The following is a 20,394-nucleotide window of genomic DNA, read 5'->3' as shown; positions in this document are numbered from 1 at the left end:
CATGCCGCGTATGTTAGCATGAATTAACTCTACTACTGGACATTTAATTGCTCCCCGGACTTGGCTAAGAGGTATGAAAATCCACGGTATAGACAATCAAGAAGGGCAAGCTGTTACTACTCGCTACAAACTGAAATAAAAATCAATCCAATTTGAATTTCATAATTACTAAAACAATTTTAATCATTAATGAGCAATAATTATGCGATATAATTGAATAAATAAGTATGCAAATTTTACTAGATGCTTTGTGAAAATGAACAAATACTATTCCTTAAGATCTAACGGAAACTTTTCTGAAAATGCTTCTTTTGTTTTGTGACTAGGTTGATACGTTTTCGGACAAATTATACTTATATGGGAACGTAAACCCAGCAGATTGTTGTTTTTCTTTTAAATTCTTAAGTCGATATAAACACTTTTAGCTGGGATTCTAATATTAAAATTCGCTATGCTTCAAAAAGGTTTTAGTTTGTTAAGAAATTTCGAGTGCCAGATTTTGTTCCTAATTTCTTTTATGCATTAAATTGTCCTCATTAATTCTTTGGCAAGCAGACAAATATATGCATGCAAGAAACATAAATCAGAAAAATGATTTAATACTATGTGCATGTATTTTCGAATTGACATGCACTGTGTTCAGTATAAAAATATACTTTAAAAAATAAAGAAAATGTGACGTATTTGTGTTCTGTGTTTCCTGTCTGCTCTCTGTCTCTTCCTGCACTATCGCCTATTTCCTGTATTGTCTTTTTATTAAGTATTATTAGAATTGCATTTATTCTAGAAAACCCGCCATCGATAACCGGTTTTTTAATACTCTTGTTTTGAAGATGACTGCACGATTGTATGCTTTCAGGATTGTAAGGAAAAGGTATTTGTTGACGTTTTGCATTTTTTGAAAAATGTTTCTAACTGAGAAAATAACCCGATTTTTATATGTTCTTCGTAATCATAGCTACAATCTTGCACAGAAATGTCAATTATATACATTGTAAGATATGTACATTCAATTACTAAAAAAATTATCCTCTGAGACGTTTTAAGATTCATTTAAGGAGGCTTGATTTTTTATGTGGATACTATTTTCTATTTAGCGGGGGCTATTTATTATTTTTATACAATTCTTTATAAAAGCAAAGTGACCAAACGAGACAGTCCAGATTTTGAGATAGAAAAACCTCAAACTTAATCTTGACCTAACGGAATATGTTAAAACGAAGTCCAAACGTTTTTATTTTGTTATGAAAATTGAGACAAACGAGGCTTCGGATAGGGTTCGGCATCATCTCACTAAGTTAAAAATAATGAAGCCACGGCCGATATAATTTTCACGTAGTTATGTTAATCTTGAGAATAAATATGCAATACATCTTCTTTTTTAACATTAATTAATGTAAAACTATCCAAAAAGATTGTTCTCAAACTTTTAAGATAAATCAGGTGTACAGAAATAAAACCTTTTTTCAAAAACACAAAGGATTGCAAATGCAAACAGCGATCACTTCAGGTTTTTTGTTTTTTTTAATCAATTGCCAACGAATTAAGAAAGAGATAATGAAGATAAAGTATATCACCGAGATTTCAAGCAATAAAAATTCATAATGATACAGCATCTCATTTGCTTGAAATCAGCTGTATAAGTCGTATACAATATGACGGATATAATTGAAAATAGGAAGCACTCAATAATAAACCTTAGGAGCACTTGCAAGGGACTTGATAGTTGAAACGATATTCGCTTCGTTTATTCATACAACTGTACTCCCTATTAGATAAGATAATATACGATATTTCCACGATGTTTTTCAATATCCTGAATGCTGTACAATAGCATGAAGAAGTTGTAACAGTATTGTTGTACATTTGTGCTACTAATGCTGTTGTGACATTGTAAATTTGTATTCCAGTAAATCTGAGTTGTACAATCCATCTAGACGATCCCTTTCTTTTATTTAATTCATTATCATAGAGTCCCCTATAGCGATCGCATTTTGCATTTACTATTCCATGTTCTGTTGTTGAATATACTGGACCTACCCTTAAAATTTGAAAGCAATCTTTTGGAATCCCCTGTATAATAAATTTTCTGTTCGCTTATTTCGGATATTTGAGTGTTGTCATCATTAGTATTTTGAAAATCTATAATTATATTTCAGATTTTAAATTTAACAGTTTTAATTTTTTTGACATCGTAAAGGAGTATAAATTTCAGTAAGTGCATTTACATTGATCAAACCCAGTAATAATTCTTAAATTATGTCAAAAAAATCGGTAGTTTCGCAGAAAAAAATACTTACAAAATCCAGCCCTCAGAGGTTCAATCAGCCTTAATGTGAAGGTAGCTCCTTTAGGAATATCTTTTAATTGTTTGGCCACTTCAAAATGTCGACATCCAACCATTGACACATCATTGATTTTTTCTATGTGATCTCCGACCTAAAATTAAATTTCGAGCAGGATTCACTGACAGTAATTAATGCAATTCTCCATTCAATAATGCCAAAGGTTTACGCGTAAGTAACTTTATTTTTTAAATATTAAATTTTAAATGATTGATCCAGTCTCAAGCTATCGCACTATATATAAAAACAGTTAAATCATTTTATAGAAATTCTTCAGAAAATAAAACAGAACTCTGCTTAATTTTTTATAGCTTATTTCCAACTTGGTAAATGTAAGGATTTTAACATCAAATTAAAATAGCTTGTTCGATATGAATTATCCTTCCTTCTCTTTTCAAATGAGCCAGCGATTACATATGTTTTCTTCTAATTGTAAAATAATATGACGACTAATTAATTTACATTCTTGAATTCAAATCAACTTTTTATAGTATAAAACATACTGATGTATTTTAAATAAAACACGACGTAACAGAAATTGTGCAATTTTTTTTTAAAAAAAATACTAATGTAGTATATATGAAAAGGCGATATATACAATGTACTCTATAAAACTTCGCAATATAACTTAAATATTTCTACATAAAGCCTTTCTATTTGTGTTAATACTGAGGAACAGCAACTGTATAAAAATAAATTGCTATATCTCAATCAATATCAACACAATGCCATTATCAACAAACTGCAACAATGATTCACATCGTAACTGGCACATTTCGCTCACAATGCAGCCGGTATTATGACGATAGTATTTGTTACCAATTTGACACGCAACATCAGCGTGGAGCCAATTGAATGGCAAAGTATTAAGAGATTATTGGAAAATCCGTCTCAATCGTAGCCATCATAATCTGGCATACATTGATAATTGTAAATTATTTCAAGATAAGAAATGATTTTGCAACATTATGCTTCAGACTCATAAATGATTCAAATAAATTTTATGCTGAATTAACTATAATATGAAACAGAAAGTAAAGTTTTATATTACTGACTAAAGATTATTAATCTTGAAGAGCCATGATTTATTCCGTGGGTAATAATTTGAACTCTTCTCTCTGCCTTTCCCACAAATTTTTCCGAATGACTTAAACACCAACGAAAATAAAGTTTTCTGGTGTGCTGTCATTAGAACTGGTTCCATAGAATCACAGTAATTATTAAAACGAATAAATGAGCCACCGTTTCTCGGAAAACACTATTACTCTATAAGTGACGTTGGTTGGGTTTTATTTTCTTGAATAAATGTGGTAGTTTAGTGGTTTGAAGGGTTATATTCTTGAATTAATGAGGCAGTTGAACGATCTAAAGGGTTACTATTAATGACCTTGAAATTTTGAATGAAGGTTAAATGGTGACTCTCGTGCTTAGATTTCAGACTCCCAAAGAGCCAAATAAATTTCACTAAAATAAAACGAAGCTATTAGTTGAAGCCTATCTTGACATGCACTACAACTTATACTCAATAATAAAAAAGAAATTATCTTTCAAGCAATGGGCGTCCCAGGATTAGCACATTCATCATGGTTTTAATGTGTATGTTGCCTATGCCATCTGAAATGTATTATGCATTGTTTAATATATAAAGATATATTGCGAATGATGAATGTACATATAAAAAATAGTATAAATAATATAATTCATCTGTAGCTCTCATCTAATATTCATGGTGAACGAATTAACTTATTCATAACAATGAAAGCGTTGAAATAATTTTATCAGATAAAATATTTAATCCTTTGCATTCAATCCGGCGTTAAAGAAACTGGCAGAAATATATTATTAAAAGAGATTATCTGTTGCCGTTTTGAATGTGAAGATAAGAAATTTTGTAAAGATAAGACATTCATGCATTTAAACTAAGATTTAAAAAATAGTCTTTATCTTGAAACTGAGAGGTTAACTTCTAATGTGGAAAAAGGAAAGGAAATAACAAAAAATAGTTTAATAATATTTGTAATAATAATTTATTCGCAGTAATAGCAATAATTAGGAGTAAATAATTCTAGATAATATTTAAAATGATATCCACAAACATGTGTAACGATATTAAAATTTGAGACATTTTCTATAGATTTATTAATTTATTATTATTTTCTATAGATTTATGTTTAATTTGATTATGTAAATAATAAGAATTTTAAAAAGAAATTTTGTATACAAAAATTTTGATGTCTTAATCAGGACAAACCGGTCTCTTATGGCTTCTCCTCCCTTGACCCTAAATCTTTTGGCATAGAAAAACAAAATCCACCCAACCCAAACTGGGATTTCCAATGACATTTCTTCAAACAAAAGGAAGTTGTGTGCATGAATTTACTTTTCGGAAGAAAATATGTCCGAAAAATGATTTTCAAAACTTTGCATATTAAAATGAAAGTAAACCATTCAAATGATATATTATCCGTTTCGAAATACCGTGATGGGATGTAAAATAATAGATAATATTCCGGTTGCTCAATGTTTTGAATGCTTATTCTGTGCGCTCTACTGAAGCAATTACTTTTGATGCGATACGTTTTAACGCATCGTGTCACTGGGTAAAGAAGTGGAAAAGTATTCCGCAACGAAGCGTTTGACGGAACAGAAAAATATCCTTTCAGGCACTTTATTACAGAATAATTTGCATGTTATGCAACTGAAAAACAAGAATAAGGCATTTGATTCACTTTTTATTAGCATCTTTACTTTCATCCATTGAGAAAAGGCTTATACAATTAATAAATTTCAATAAAGTTGTTTTACATTATTATACATTGTTATTCAAAAAGAAGTACATTCAAAATATTGATTTCTATAGGTGACAATACATAGAGGAGCATATGACATATCTTTGAATAGAGGAAAGTGCAAAGCTTTATTCTATGTATTCATCACGAGATCCATTTGTTACGGGACAAGCGTCGAATCTGAAATTCATTTCTTGCCATACAGGAAGTAACTGGCGCCTGGTAATTGAACTCACAATTATAACAAATCGGTTTTGCAGATCAATGAAGAGTAACTACAGTTTGCTTCCTCTGCTTTTGGATTTCCTATGATCATGTTCAAAAGCAGTTCGGTTCCGTTCAATATTTTCATCTAACGTGCGAGAATGCACAGTGCTTACTTTTCCCTTTGCATATGCAATAATCTACTTCGAATTTCATATACCCTCTGTAAATTTGTTTAAGACGAAATGGCTCACTGATGAATTTAAAACGAAGTGCACGTTGTAATGCAATAATAGATACACTCTTTGCTTACTGCAGCATACAAAACGACTATTTCTGCAACATCGCCCTTTTTGAATAAACAAACAACAATACGCTTTTATCAAGATTATCCGAATGCATAGAATAAAACTTTAAACTTTCTTCGATCCAGTGACTTATAGTATATGTCTAAATCTATTGCCGTTCATTAAAAATAAATAATTTTAAGTCTGCCTCTTCTTTTTGAAAAAGTGTTCAAAAATTTCAGCGTTCGTTAGAAAACTGCAAATGAATAATAAAAGGCCACTGTGAGCTGTCATCTCCCGTATTAGAACTTAAGCAGCCAGTATTTATTGATAATAACCCTTTTAGGATCTCCTGAATTATCTGCTTTTAGTAATAATAAATGTCATAGTTTGCAGATATATTGCACTTACATGTTATGAGATGGCAATATGTTTGGATACAAATGAATAATTTTAACCTGGATGAAAAGTAAAATGTTAAATACGAAGTAATTTTAACTTTCTTCAATGTGATTTTTTTTCTTACAAATAATAATCATCTCAAGAGAATTAAAGCAGCAAATTTGTGATTGAAATGAAACATTGAATCATATAAAATATTACAACATTTGTTTGCTATTTCCACTATAAAAATGCTCGCAACCTACCAATCTAACTCATAACACAGACGACTATCTAAGTTTATGGTTTTATTAGAGAAGAATTTTTTTAAGCATTTATTTATTCAGGTTGGGTCTGGGTTGTCTGGATCTTGATTATTGTCTGGGTTGTACGGTAATGCGCAAGAAAACTGCCCATGAACCACATTAAAATCGTAAAAAATGAAATTATGTGCTAAAGTGATATTTAACATCAATGTCGATATTATTGTACTAAAACAACTTGAATGAAGAATTTATTATTTGTAAGAATATTGTATAAAGTAAATAATGTATGTCTTGTTAAGTTATCGGATTTAATTTATTTAAAGAATTGATAACGCAATATTACAAGACAAGCACAAATGTATGTAAGAAATGCAGATATCATTCAGCTATTCTTATTTAATTGTCTCAATACAAAGGAAATCAAAATTATTTTTTTTTAAATTTCAATCTAGTTAAATTTTTCAAAAAAATTGTTTGTGCAAAAAAAAAAAGTTTTTCTTTCACTACAGTGTACCATTATCTGAGTGTATTCTAAAGTGGAACGAAAAAAATCAGTTTTTGATTTTTAATTTGTAATAGCGCGGAAAAGTTGCCTTTTGATACAGATAAGATAAATAAAAATCATAAAAAAATATTAGAGTATATCTTGAGGTGCCGAAAGGACGTTAAAGGGACGTAACGCACTACTGACGAATCTAGTGCTATCGTTATATTAGACATAACCTCAAAATTACTTCAGAGAAGGATCCTTCTGTAAGCGAAATATGTGATATTTTTGTTCCCATAATAGAAGAAATATTGTTAAGAGCTTCTGTTTCCGTTGCTTCTAGCAAAAGAATTTCACAAATGATAAAAGCGTATCATACTAAATGCAAGAATTTATTAAAGTCTAAAAGCAGAAAATGTTCAGATAAGTTTAACTTCAACCTCACAGAATTTAAAGAAGAAGCTAGACGTTTATTTGATATTGCTGACTTGTTTTTTTAAAAAAAGGGCCAGTTATAGAATGAAAGGTTCGAAACGATCAATGCTCTAACAGGAAAATGGTTATAGGTAATATTGATATTGCTACCACAAGCGCTTTGAGGAAGAAAGAAGAACGAAAGAGTAAAGTAAATAGAATAGTTAAGTTTAATCAAGAACGGGCAAAAAGTACTAGTGCATCAGAAACGATTACTGGCGACAATGACAACGCTGAAGGATAACAATGTTCTTTTCAAAAAGAGGCAAGCCAACCAGATCCATCAAATAGATAAGAAGCGATAAAACTACCAAGTGCCAGTGCGTTTTATTAAAACTTTTTACAGAAGGCATCAGAAGTTGAATCAAATAGTATAGGGGGGCCCGGTTAACGACTTTCCCTGACTTCCTTGTCACGTGCAAGCAGTGGAAAGAGCTGTGAGACTGGTGACTAAATCGGGTCAAAATGTCTGTGATTCGGTATCAAGAGAAGGATATATAAGAGCAAAAATTGACTCATATCTGAATATACCAAAATTTAATTTAAAAAAAAACTGTTTAATGTGTCACTGAAGTAGAAACAAACATTTAGCAGCTGCAGCATTTGTAATCATTAAGAATACAGAAGTAAGAAACGCAAAATTGGACATAAAAAATATGTTTTTATAATTATACTTTGTAATTAATAATTATTTTCAAATTTAATGCTTATATATGTATTTAAAATCATTTTTTGTAATATTATATGAACGCAAAATTCATAAAAATATTTTATCAAAGTTTATAATTTTTCAATTTTTTTTACAAATTTTAAGTTCCTTTCGGCACTTCGAAATATTGTTGTATTGCAACCAGGATTTTTTAAAATTGTTTTTGAACCTAAAAACTAGCTTTTCACCACAATTTCCAAACTAAAATCTAAGAAAAGAATTTTAAAGACCCTTTTTAAAAATTTCCATTTTTTTCAATTTTTTTACAAATTTCAAGCTTTTTGCAGCACCTTAAGGTAATGTAATATTACAACCAAATTTTTATTGTTTTTGAACCTACAAGGCAACTTTTCTGCAATATTATCAAAGTGAAATCTAAAAAAAAAAAAAAAAAGTTTTAAGGCCATTTTTCGTTCCACCCTAGTGTACACCTCATTTCTAGTGAAACTATTTGTGCGTTGAAAAAAACAAAACAAAGAAATCCAATAAAATTATCCCTTCTCTTCCATAATATATATATATATATATATATATATATATATATATATATGAACAATTCAAGAGAATAATACCACTCTGAACTATAAAATGAAAAGGACTTGTAAAGTTGTAAAGGTGATACAAATCTAGTCCAATTATAAAGGTAATACTTATTTAATACAATCATAAAAGCGATTTCTATCTTTTCCAATTATTAAGTTGACATTTAATTGGACTAATCCTACAGATGATACCTGCGTAGTCCAAAGCCAAAAGGCACTCTTGTGTTTTGAAATTTGTATAATTTTATTTCAAATGAAATAATCTCCCAATTAACTTATGAGCTACAGCTTTAAATTACTCAGAGTGAGTGGTGAATATTCAATTTGGATTTGAAACTACTAGTTTTTATGCTTCTGACTGGTATACTTCCAGATATACTACTCGATAGCATCATTTCCTGAATATCAATTAGTCATTAAAATTATTCTGTTTTAAAACATTATGACTCAATCGTCAAATCGAAGTAACTTTCGCTTCAGAAATTAAAATTATCGCCTCAGTAATATCTAAACAGTAGTCAAATGATCTTAGTTTTGAAGATTAATCTGAATGACTCAAAAAATGAAAGAATTTGCCGAAATCTATAATATCTTGTATATATTAGCACAGAGAAAATTAATTTGAATTAATGATTTTCAAATCAGGTTGCGTAAATTAAAAAGCGAATGAAAGATCTGATCAGTTCTAAAAATATGACGAGAAACTCACGCAAAGAAATGATAGATCTAAAGTTTTTAGCCTATATTTATCAGAGATACATTTTATCTACAGCTGTTTTAGTTTCTCAAGAGAGATTTTTCGCGAAATATTAATAACAAATTATTGCTAAAAAATACTACTCAAGTCAGTTATTGAACATTTATAATTATTTTCAGTTTGCTTAAATAATATGAGTAACTGGGTCATCATATTTTTCGAAGCCAAATTCTACAATATACTGTTATTATATTGAAACCATTGGCAGTACAACTGAAGGGACATTGCAGTTACTAATTATATAAAAAGCTGTAAAGCATATCAAATATACAAATATTATTCCCAAGTTCAAAAGTAATTAAAAGCGAATAAGGAATATGTTTAATTTTTTAAAACAGTTTATGTATTTAGCGTATGGATCCTGTAATGATGACGGATCCATACGCTAAAAATGCTAGTATTGTAGTTTGAAGGAGGACAATTAAGGCATTTTGAATTTTCTATGCTACCAAAGAAAAGTAACTTCCATCCAAAAAAGCAGATGTTGGGATATAATACGAAAATTGTTGATGAATATCGGATAAACGTTTCATCTAAAGCGAATACACCGATTAATTTTGAAAACCCGGTTAAATAGTTCCATCAAATAACTGTTTATCCAAATGATGCGTTAAAATTTGCTATTATCCTTTGATGACTTCAAAATCCCAATCCTTCAAGAAAATGTCGCTAGTAAGATGAAATCAAAAAAAAAATTACCAATAAAAGTGATAGTATGAATGATTATTTTATACTTTAAAGAAATACAACCAACACACAGAAAAAAATATTATTGTAAAGTTAAGTAGTATTTACATTAAAATTAGTAGCAAGTATATGTTTCGTATTAATTCAAAAGCAAGTTTACTACGGTCAGAGACTTGTCATAGGAGATCCAACTCAAATGAGGGTTTGATGCATGTATATTTGAATGGTATGTGTGGTATGGATGTTTGAAGAAAAGGATGTTTATCCAGGTGCCATGTACGTTATCTAATGTAACTTAGAAATAAGGCATTAATCTATTAAATCTAATCTAAGTTAATTCATTTCGAAATTCCTTTATTAATGCTACTTTATTATAGAACGAAGGTATGTTACATGTAGAAAAATGTTATTAGAAATTACTTATGACAAAAGTGTAAACTTAGAAAAATTCTAACTTAATTATATTCTTAAAACTATGAAACTAAATGTTAAATAAACATTATAATATTATATGGTATTTATTGAATAGAAGTGATTATTTTTTGCTTAGTGGGGTCTTTTTATTTTATAGCCAAAAATTTTTTGAACCTAATTACAATTAATTCATTTAGATTTAAAAAAGCATTTGCAAAACGTATTTCATTCTGCCATTAAAAATATATAAATTCAGTTATATTTTGTGAGCAATTTCTTTTTACCATCTGTTTGGAAGTTAAAGAATTACAACTAAGAATAAAAAATAGAATGCGAAACCTATTAACTCGCTGTCTTTTCAGTTTATGCGGAACTAAGATTACAACTTAACGCTCATGTTGTGACTATTACTCCTCAGAACCTGTTTAATTTGCACTTAACAGAGGTGACTCAAGACGCCTTTTAAGTTGTGAAACTACAGTTCCGCTCGAAACTAATAATTAAATGTACGACATCAATTATTATTAGCTCATACATAACGAATGAAGCTTTAGAATACGAATTTTAGATCACATTTCCTACAATTTTGCAGATACATTTAATTTGTTAGAAAAATTATATATTAAAATATGTAATTTCAAGCCGTGATTCGAATTGTGTAAACTAGTTTATACTGAAATGGTGTTTGGACTTTTTATGAGGGAGGTTGCATTGGATTAAATTTGATTCATGCAGTACCAACCTGATGCTTTGTATCAGGTATGCAAAAATATATATACACAAAATTAATACAGACTAAGAGTATAAGGTATTTCATATCAATCTTTGGACTCTATATATATCCAAATAGATATATAGAGTATATATACTCTATATATATTTTTGGACTCTATACTCCATCCTTTTGGACTTTATTTGTTACCTGTCGATATAGCCTAATTTTTATCTTGCCTCAGCAACTCTATGAGCACGTGTGATATTTTTTAACTAAATATATTTCATCCCCAGATATTTCTACCCTTTATCCCATATAATGGTGCACATACCACTTAAGAATTACATACTAACTAAATACAAAAAGTCTTTCCTTTCCTATTCTGATCTGCCCGTCAATTATTATCAAAACCAAAGCGACCGGCTTAATGTCAATACTTCTGATGCGATATCTCAGTTTGGAGTCATATTCGTAATAGTATTGTTTACCGGTCTCGGCGTAAATGCACGAACCAATGCCCAACGAGTACCCGATTTCATTCCGACAAGAAAAGATTTGGTTGCCGGCTGTATCAGGTACAAAGTTATCAGATAAAAGTATCAGGTACAATTGTATCAGATAAAAGTATAAAATATCAGACACAATCGACTAACAGTATCAATTTGCACCTGATATAACAAAACTGAGTATCAGTTTAACCTTATATTAATCGAGCTCTTCATATAATTATTTTTTTATCTGTAATAAGAACTAGAACAAATATAAAGTCTATTTTAAGGTGGTCATTGCAGGAAACGTATCGTCTCATTATCTTCGCAGGTAACTTCGTTAGTTTAGTATTTCAACAGAAGGATATAGTAGAAATGACGTCATATACTATTAAGTGTACTGTTGAATGACCTTTTTAATCATGAAAACCTGTTTTTACCGAAACAGACGTGTTTCTGCAGGCTCTTGAGAAAGACAGCAATATTAAACAACATCAATATTAATCTTTGATCAAAATGTCATTGTCTCTAAAAATTTTACCTAATGTTGAAAGATTGTTGAATTGATATAAAAACACGAAAATGACTCGCTTTTTTTTAATTGAAATTTTGCTCATACCAATTAGGTTTGAATATTATAAAGCTTTTTTCGAGTAAGTATGGTGGATTACACAGAATATAGATTTCACATATCCATTTCGATTCTGAAATATAAACATAAGAAACGAAATTACACAACTTTCCCTTCAATTGAAGCATTATTTCTATCTTCCTCATCATCAAGTTTCAAGAATGTCATCTTAAGGGATAAACTTATCAGATTGCCAACAATTGTATGGTTAAAATCACCTGAATGAATCCAAGTCCATGTATGAGACTTCCTTCTTTGACTCTTTTGATGAAAGCATAGCCGGCTCCATTATCCGTTATGGTTAATCCCAAAGCGTCTTCATTCTTTGTGATTTCAACTTCTTTGGCTTGACCTTTGCGATGGACGAAGATAAAATCATCCAAGCCAATCTGACCTCCAAGAAGTTTCGACATGTCTACTTTATGAGTATTCAATGTGCAGAAAAGAATCTGAAAAGAAAATACCGAAAAATAAGCAAATGTCATATTCATTTTCGTAATCACTGCAAACTTTGTATTAGGATTTACATCATTTTTTAAAACAATAGAGTCTCTTTTCTTAAGAACGTTTCATAAGGAAATTTAAAAACAAACGATTTTGATCATTTCATAGAGAAAATGTTCTTTCATTAAGAAATATTATTTTTATTTAAAGTTTAGGAGACTGTATTTATTATTTAAAAGATACAGGCATTCCGCTTGGTTTGGTTACACCGATTATCTGTTTTTAGGCAACACGAGCGCGGTTTGGAAATAGATCTCGTAATTCTGTAACATAGTCACCTGAATCGACATTCTCTTTTCAAAGTTTCACTTTACACTAGTGGGACGACATTCAATCCTCGATGTCGTATGTAATGTACACCAGACCAAGATTTAGTCGTGTTTCCACTGGCGAAAGCAAGACAGTATTGCTTGAAACTTTAATATGGTTGAAAAAGTTTTTGGAAATGTTCAGTTAATAATAAATTTGTCCAGATGAAACTGAAGGAGAGTTTTAGTATTTCCAGCTGGATTTGCAATGAACTTTCTGATTAAGGGAATTTTGTCGGATAAAAATATACCTTTACTTCTCTTGATATTTCTGTGAATTCAGAATTCTTTTTAAAACTTTAAAACTTTGATTCTCATTGTAAATACTGATACTGTATTTTTTTCTTAAATTTTTATTTTGCATAAGACTTTTGATATATTCGTGCTTTATAACGATATTGTTTCAAGAATGGATAATTTGTCTTTAGAATCTTGCATGTTCTTCGAGTCTGATGAGAATTTTTGTATTTTTGCTACGGTTTTTTTTTGGGGGGGGGATACTTTGAAAGTCAGTACTAATATTACTCATTGTTTGCATTTGTTTTGTAATCGTACTTTCGTATTCAAATTTTCAATCGTCTTCAAAAGTATCTAACACTCTCTAAGTAGTCCAAATCGATACAGAAAAATAAATAAGTAAAAAAATCTGAAACCCCTGAAAGTTTAAAAGGGCCCTTCCGGAAGAATCTCAAAGCTAAGGCCTTACCATCAGGCCACCACAGCCCTATGTTCTGTTTGGAATTTTTACATTAAATTCACATTCGACTAATAAGTCAAGTTGTGTAGAAAATATCGATAAAATATTTACTCCTGGAGGAAAATTCGAATCTCATTATTTTCAGACCAAGCTTTTTGTTAAATTTTAATAATATTTATCTGATATATACAAAAAAATATTATAGTTATGTCCTTCCTCGTTATGTTATTATTAGATATGAAAATAGTTAAAATGCTCTTTAAAAAGACCGTTTTCCATTTTATAATCAAAAAGTGCTTTTATTCAATATGTAAAAATGAATATAAATGATATTTTCTCGAAGATAATACGGTCACATCCGGTTCAAGGCTTTTTCGTAATTTACAAACAAAAAAGAGGAAAGAGTGTGTTAAAAGATAATTCCTTCTTTTATTTTGATTTATAAATGTCTGGCATAGTCATTAATGAAGAAACCATTTGTCTATTCTGAATTAGGGTAATTTTAAGTCTATTTCATATCGGTAATGGAAACATTTTTACACTTAAACTATTTTATTTAATGATTATTATTTGAAAATTTAAATGTTTTACTTGGTATATCTCAATGTATCCATTGGTATCGCATATTTTTTTCTTTTTTTAAATATATTTTTTCATAAAATTTCCGACATGCATTTCAATATATTCCTAAGAATTAAATTGCTAAACAAAATATCAACTTTTTAAGAACTAAAAATTATAATGGTGTAAAAAAGAATTAAATAGCTAAAGAAAATATCAACTTTCTAAGAATTAAAAATTATAATGGTGAAAATAAGAGTGTTGAATTGTTCCTTTTTTGTATTTCATATTAAAATATATTCATTTCGTTTAGTTACATCTTCTCATTAGGAATTGCACTACAATTTTAATTAACCGAATGTTCCTAGAATCAAAATATATCTACCTTGTATTGTATAGTCAGAAATTCAGTATTTTTTACAGGCTTTATATTTAAATCAATCATATTTTCATTTGTTTAGTTCCATGTTGATTATATCTAATTGTTTTCCCAGTAGATCACCAGACTCATTTTAGGAAAGTATTTTCTGCACATAAATTTCAATGAATGTAAAGACATTTTTCTTGTTAAAATAATCGTAAAATTCCATTCTTCCATGAAAGACAGAATAGAAAGAGAGCAACACAGCGTGCGATAATGCTTATTTGGGAGCGTAGTGATATATTTACGAGTTCCTAAAATTAGAAGATATTTTAGTTTGATTTACAACTCCTGCTAAGGAATAGCATATAAATTTATCTGTTAAAAAGAAATGAGTGAAAACATCAAATATGAATGGATTAGAAGTTTATAAAATTATATTTTTATGTAAAGCTCTTAAGGGAAAGAATACAAAAAGTGTATTGGTTTCACCTTTTCTTTACGAATGGTATAGCCCATCCTGAGAGGTAGGGGTGCCTGGAGTAGTACAAGGATGAGAAACTGCTGCATAAGTAAACCAATTCTCAACTTCATTTGACGGCATAACAATGGTGCTGGGTTTGTTAACGACATCATCGTCCATAACGGAATATCCCTCCTTGTGACAGCTTCAAACAAGAGAAGCTCTTAATGGGATTTATTTTGCACTCAATTATTATTTGAGACAGTCCAGCTATTCAGATTCTTTATGCATATCAGGACGTAGTGGAACAATTACATAAGGTGCAGTTCTATAATCGAGATTTTCTCCCTTATGGGTCGGTACAATTGTTGTGCTACTTAATCTTTATATCCTTAAGAATCTGTGGGTTTTTTATTCAATCTATAGATAGCTTTACTTCCTAGAGAAGAACTATTAATTCCACCAGAAATCGAACAGCGGAGCATATCAACGATTAACATGGAATCTAATAATTTATGTCTTAAAAAATGATAGTTGTAATATCTTTATAGCATAATTTGGAGTTTAAATAAAGACAAAAATATGACAGTTTTTCATTTAGTAAGTTATTACCATTCATTCGCGAACTTTTATCTTCACTAAAATAATAAAATGCTTTAATTGGGAGATTTTACATTTATGATGTTTAACATATTTAATAGACATTATCTTCAAAATCTAAAAATTCAATTACTAAAATCTGTGGGAAATTTACTATTTCAAAGCAAAAAACCTGAAAGTTTTCGAAAACAATTTTATTTCAGAATTTTTCTTACCATTTCTCGAGAGCGTTGAAAATGAAATTAATGCCAATCTCAAATTTTAAACAAAATTTTTATTCTAGCTTTCTAATTCTTTTGGGAGTTCCCACCTTGATTGAACAAATTCAGAAAAAAAAAGAAACAATTTCTTGATTCAAACAAATTCGTAATAGAAAAGAAATAAGCAATTGTTTCAGAATTAAGGATAAGAATAAAAGAACTTTTTGAGAATGGAGGGAAAAGATCAACATATTTTGAAAATCGAATTTTCTAAATGAGGAACAGAAAAGAAATTAACAATTGTTTCGGAGCTAAGTATAAAAATAAATTTGTGCTTTAACAATGGAGAGAAAATGTGAAAGAATACATTTTAACAATCGAGTCAAAAATTCAGTTTCCTTAAGCAAGAAGTACAAAAGATAATTTAACATACTTCTGAATTGAACGAAATTTTTGTTGAAAAATGTAGATATAATAAACATTTATATTAATATGAAAAAAATATTAATTAAAATAAAAGTGCAGTGAATATTTCTGAATATTTATTTTAAGGAGTTTTGCTAGTATATGTGTAGTTTCAAGAAGATGAAGACAAAATTAACAGTCTCGGGAAGTTCCCTTAATGGCTTTTAATTAAGTAAAAAAAAAAAAAAAAAATTTAATACTTGAAGCGAATATATAAATTTTTTATAACCACATGTGAAATAGATCTCCTGAAATAAAATTATTTTATGGGGGAGAAAGAAGAGCTGAAATTACAAGAACACGCGTCCTCTTTCGTATTTCTAGTGAAAATAAACATAGTCAAAGCAATTAATTAAATTAATGAAAAAGAAAGAGTTAATTTTATAAGAACAGTTTAGACATTCATCAAAAAGATAAATTAAATATATGGACCTCTTTGAAAGATAAAAAAAATCTTAATGAATACAATTACTGATTTTAAAATAGAAAATTAAACAATTTTAAAAGGATTGTTTTTCTGTGAATGTGTTATTTCGCATCTTAATTTGAGACAAATATTATTCTTGAAATTATCGTCATAATTGAAGTATTTTTTTCTCACATTTGAATTTCGATATAAATTGTAAGATTTTTAAAGTGCATTACACTTCAACGAATAAAACAAAGAAGAAATATTAAAATTTAAAATGTGTATAAAGAAGAAAAACTTATAAACGCGATTAAAACATTAAAACAATGAATCATTTTGAGCTGTTTCTATTCGGACTTTCTTTTTTGAAAAAAGACAAACTATTTTCCTTGGATTGTATGTTAACTTTGAAAAAAGTTATTTTTAACTAGGCCCTTAAGAGCAAAATATAAAATAATTAGAAAAATGAAACAGCAAAATAGCCCTGCATTAAAAGATGTTTTGATAAACATAAATAAATAATTCTATTTTCTGATTTTTGAACATGAAATTTTCAAGGTTAATTACCAAAAAAAATGAAAATTGCATGCATGAAAACTCATGCATAGCATAGTTAACTTTATATTTTTTCTACCGTTGAAATGTCTTGTGACAGCATTTTTTCTGTTGAAATCAAATAAACAAAATTTTCAATTTAGGTGTGTAAATACATTCCCTACAAACCTCAAAAAGTGATTTGACTGCTGCTGTTCATCAAGTGCAAATATTTTCCTTAATTGCACAAAACTAGCACTGCTTAAGGAGGAAAAATACCCTTTCTTATTAATTAGAATTTCAATTAACAGATTCAATATCAACTCTAAAAAAATCGGAATTTTTTGTGATAAAATAAAAAAAAAAAAATCTCTTCACATTTGCATTTTATTTTTGTACTAACGTAATGGTTTTTTGTTTACATTTTATGTAATGAATGAAATTTTATTAATTAGTCAAATCTCTTATTTGTTTCTTTAATACCGTTACCAATTTTCAAGAAAAATTTGGAAGACACAAAACTTTAAGCCAGCGTTTGTATCACGGACAAAATACGCATGCCTCAAAGAATGGACGGCCAAAATTAAGATATATCCCTTAACTATTAAATTATAGTCAATATGTTTAATTTAATAATGTGTTATTAATTATTAAAATATTAAATTAGTTATATAATATTTAAAGAGAACATTTTTAAAAATGTATATTTTATATACGATTTAAACCTTTTATAACACATTTAAATAGATTAAATAACAAGTTTTCAAAATTAAGTCCTTTTTGACGAAGTCGTCTTATTTTAAAGTCGCTTTTCAATGTTGATTTTTGATTGAACTAGTTGTATCTATACTTATAAATTTCACCGAACACAAAAGAAATGAATGAAAGTTTATATAAAATCCAGGGGCAAATGAATATTACTAATAAGGAAGAAACTAAATCTTCCCTTTTGTTATAGGAATTCATAATGTATTTGTATCTCTTGTTAACAAAAGAGGCTTTATTATTAATGCATTCTATCTTAATTAAATTTATCTACTGATAGATGTATTAAAAATCGTTATTGAGAAAATGAAATATTAAAGAACTGCTTGAGTTTATCGCACCAATACTTCAGACTGTGCCAAACTGAGGATATTGTATATCAATAAAACAAAAATATAAACAATTTGAAAACAGAAGGTTTGAAAAACAATGCTTCTCTTTTAAGGAGACTCCTGATAAAAATAAACAGTTTTGTTTGTATTAGGAATATCAGACCAGCTTAGGGACAAAAAGTTCCTTTGAAATATTCTGTTTGAAATCGGCGGGAGAAGGAATGCCATCGTTGTTTTTGAAAGGCTACTAAATTCTGATTGTCTTTAGGAGTTACAAATATAAAAAGGCTATAAATACAATGCAACAGACACAGAAAGGAATCCGTTTTGGGTGCTATCACGCAATCTTTAGTGAATGCTCATAGATACTATTCAAAGGTGAAAGAACGAGTCTCATGGAGTACAAAAGAGGTCACATTCGTGATTACTGAAAAACTATGGCTTTTTCATTCACCGTTCGCATGAACGTTCGAACTATTTCCAGGGAGATAATATCGCCACTTTCTTCCCACGTAATCACGGGTGTATAGTATATACAGTATATTTAGGCTTACTCAGACCAAGCATTTGTTTTAGAATTACTTATATTGAATGCATGTTTTACGATGAAAGAAGCAATACCGTTTTGGGAAGACCTAGACCTTGAAGAACTCCAGGAAGTAATTGTATCATTGCTGAACAATAGAAGAACTTGAGAAGAACATTTGGACTTCCCTGAAACTGTACTCGCACAGAACAGAAGATTTGTTGAATCACAAAACAGGTATAATCAACTGCGGTAAGTAACTAATAAACTTTCAAAGTCGGCAAATGACTGCACGTATAACGCTGAATGGCATTAAAGTGACTGTCTTACGTGTTTTCATGTTTCTTCTTTCGTGTTTTTATTTACCGAATCTTTCCTTTCATAATGGAAGAGGTCTGAGACTAAGAGTCTATGAGTCTGAAATTGCATTTAAATTGTCTTTATATCTTTTTAGTTGAAATTCACCTTTTAATTTCACATGTTAACTTGTATAATAGCTATAACAACGACAGACACTAGTACCGGAAATAATAACTGAATTACGCGTTAAAATTAAAACAGCACATAAACTATGTGCTGTTTTAATCATTCTGTGACAGAAAGTAATAACAGAAATAACTGAATGGCATAATATCATTATTTTTATTATACATGACTAAGTAATTTTTATCATAAGTAGTAAATTTTATAATAATTACAAAAAATGGGACTACTCAATAGAAAATCAAGAACTGTGAAAACTGAACAAAAATGATCACGAGTATACAAGTAAAAAAGCAGTATTTTTGGAAATACATATTTAACTTGATTTGTTTCTTGTTAGTAAGAATGGAGTTTTATAATTAATTGTTTGCTCACTTCTTAAAATTATCTGATAAGTAATTTGAGAAAAATTGATTTCAAGGCTTTATAATATTTAGAACGAAGAATTATAAATTAAAGACTAAATATTAAAAAAGAAAATAAAAACTTCTATTTTTTGGTGCACTAAAAAAAGTTCGTTTATTGAAAGTTATAAAGTTGTTTTATTAAATTAAGTCTGATAATTTTTTTCAAATACAAGAAAGAATTTTTTGAAAAAAAATTGAGTGTTAGAAAAGTATTATCAAAAAACTCCGTATCTAAGGAATATAAATATCTCAAACGCTGGGAGATATCATGTTCATTTCACAGAACTTTGCAGATTATTTATTATTATTTATTTATTTTGCTCTTTTTCTTAAATAAAATTTCTTTTAAAAAGCAAAACTTCATATAAATAAATATATGATACAAACAGATGTTTCATCCGTTTTAAATTAACGAATTATTAATATTGTGTTTTCTTCTGACGCTTTAAATAAATTCAATTAACTCTTCTAAAAAATTTATTATCAAACGCATTATTATTTTTGAAAGCATCAAATAACCGATAGTACAACAAACCATTTTTTGATACTTCTCAAGTTAGCGGAATCAGGTCACTAAAGAAAAAGCCTTTTTTATTGACAATG

The 20,394-nt window shown here is 28.9% G+C and overlaps 1 protein-coding gene across 1 annotated transcript in view; it reads right to left on the bottom strand.

Annotated features, from left to right (window-relative positions):
* LOC129960255 (PDZ domain-containing protein GIPC1-like) overlaps positions 1-20,394 on the bottom strand; it is a 71,815-nt gene that overhangs the window by 11,158 nt on the left and 40,263 nt on the right. The window contains exons 2-3 of the mRNA XM_056073533.1: positions 12,395-12,625; positions 2,301-2,439 (exon numbers count right to left, since the gene is read on the bottom strand). Coding sequence (XP_055929508.1) covers positions 2,301-2,439; positions 12,395-12,625 — 370 coding nt within the window. The remainder of the gene's footprint in view (positions 1-2,300; positions 2,440-12,394; positions 12,626-20,394) is intronic.

This window comes from Argiope bruennichi, chromosome X2, assembly GCF_947563725.1.
Source record: "Argiope bruennichi chromosome X2, qqArgBrue1.1, whole genome shotgun sequence".
NCBI lineage: Eukaryota > Metazoa > Arthropoda > Arachnida > Araneae > Araneidae > Argiope > Argiope bruennichi.
Note: the sequence above shows the minus strand (reverse complement) of the source record. Positions and strands in the feature narration are given on the sequence as shown.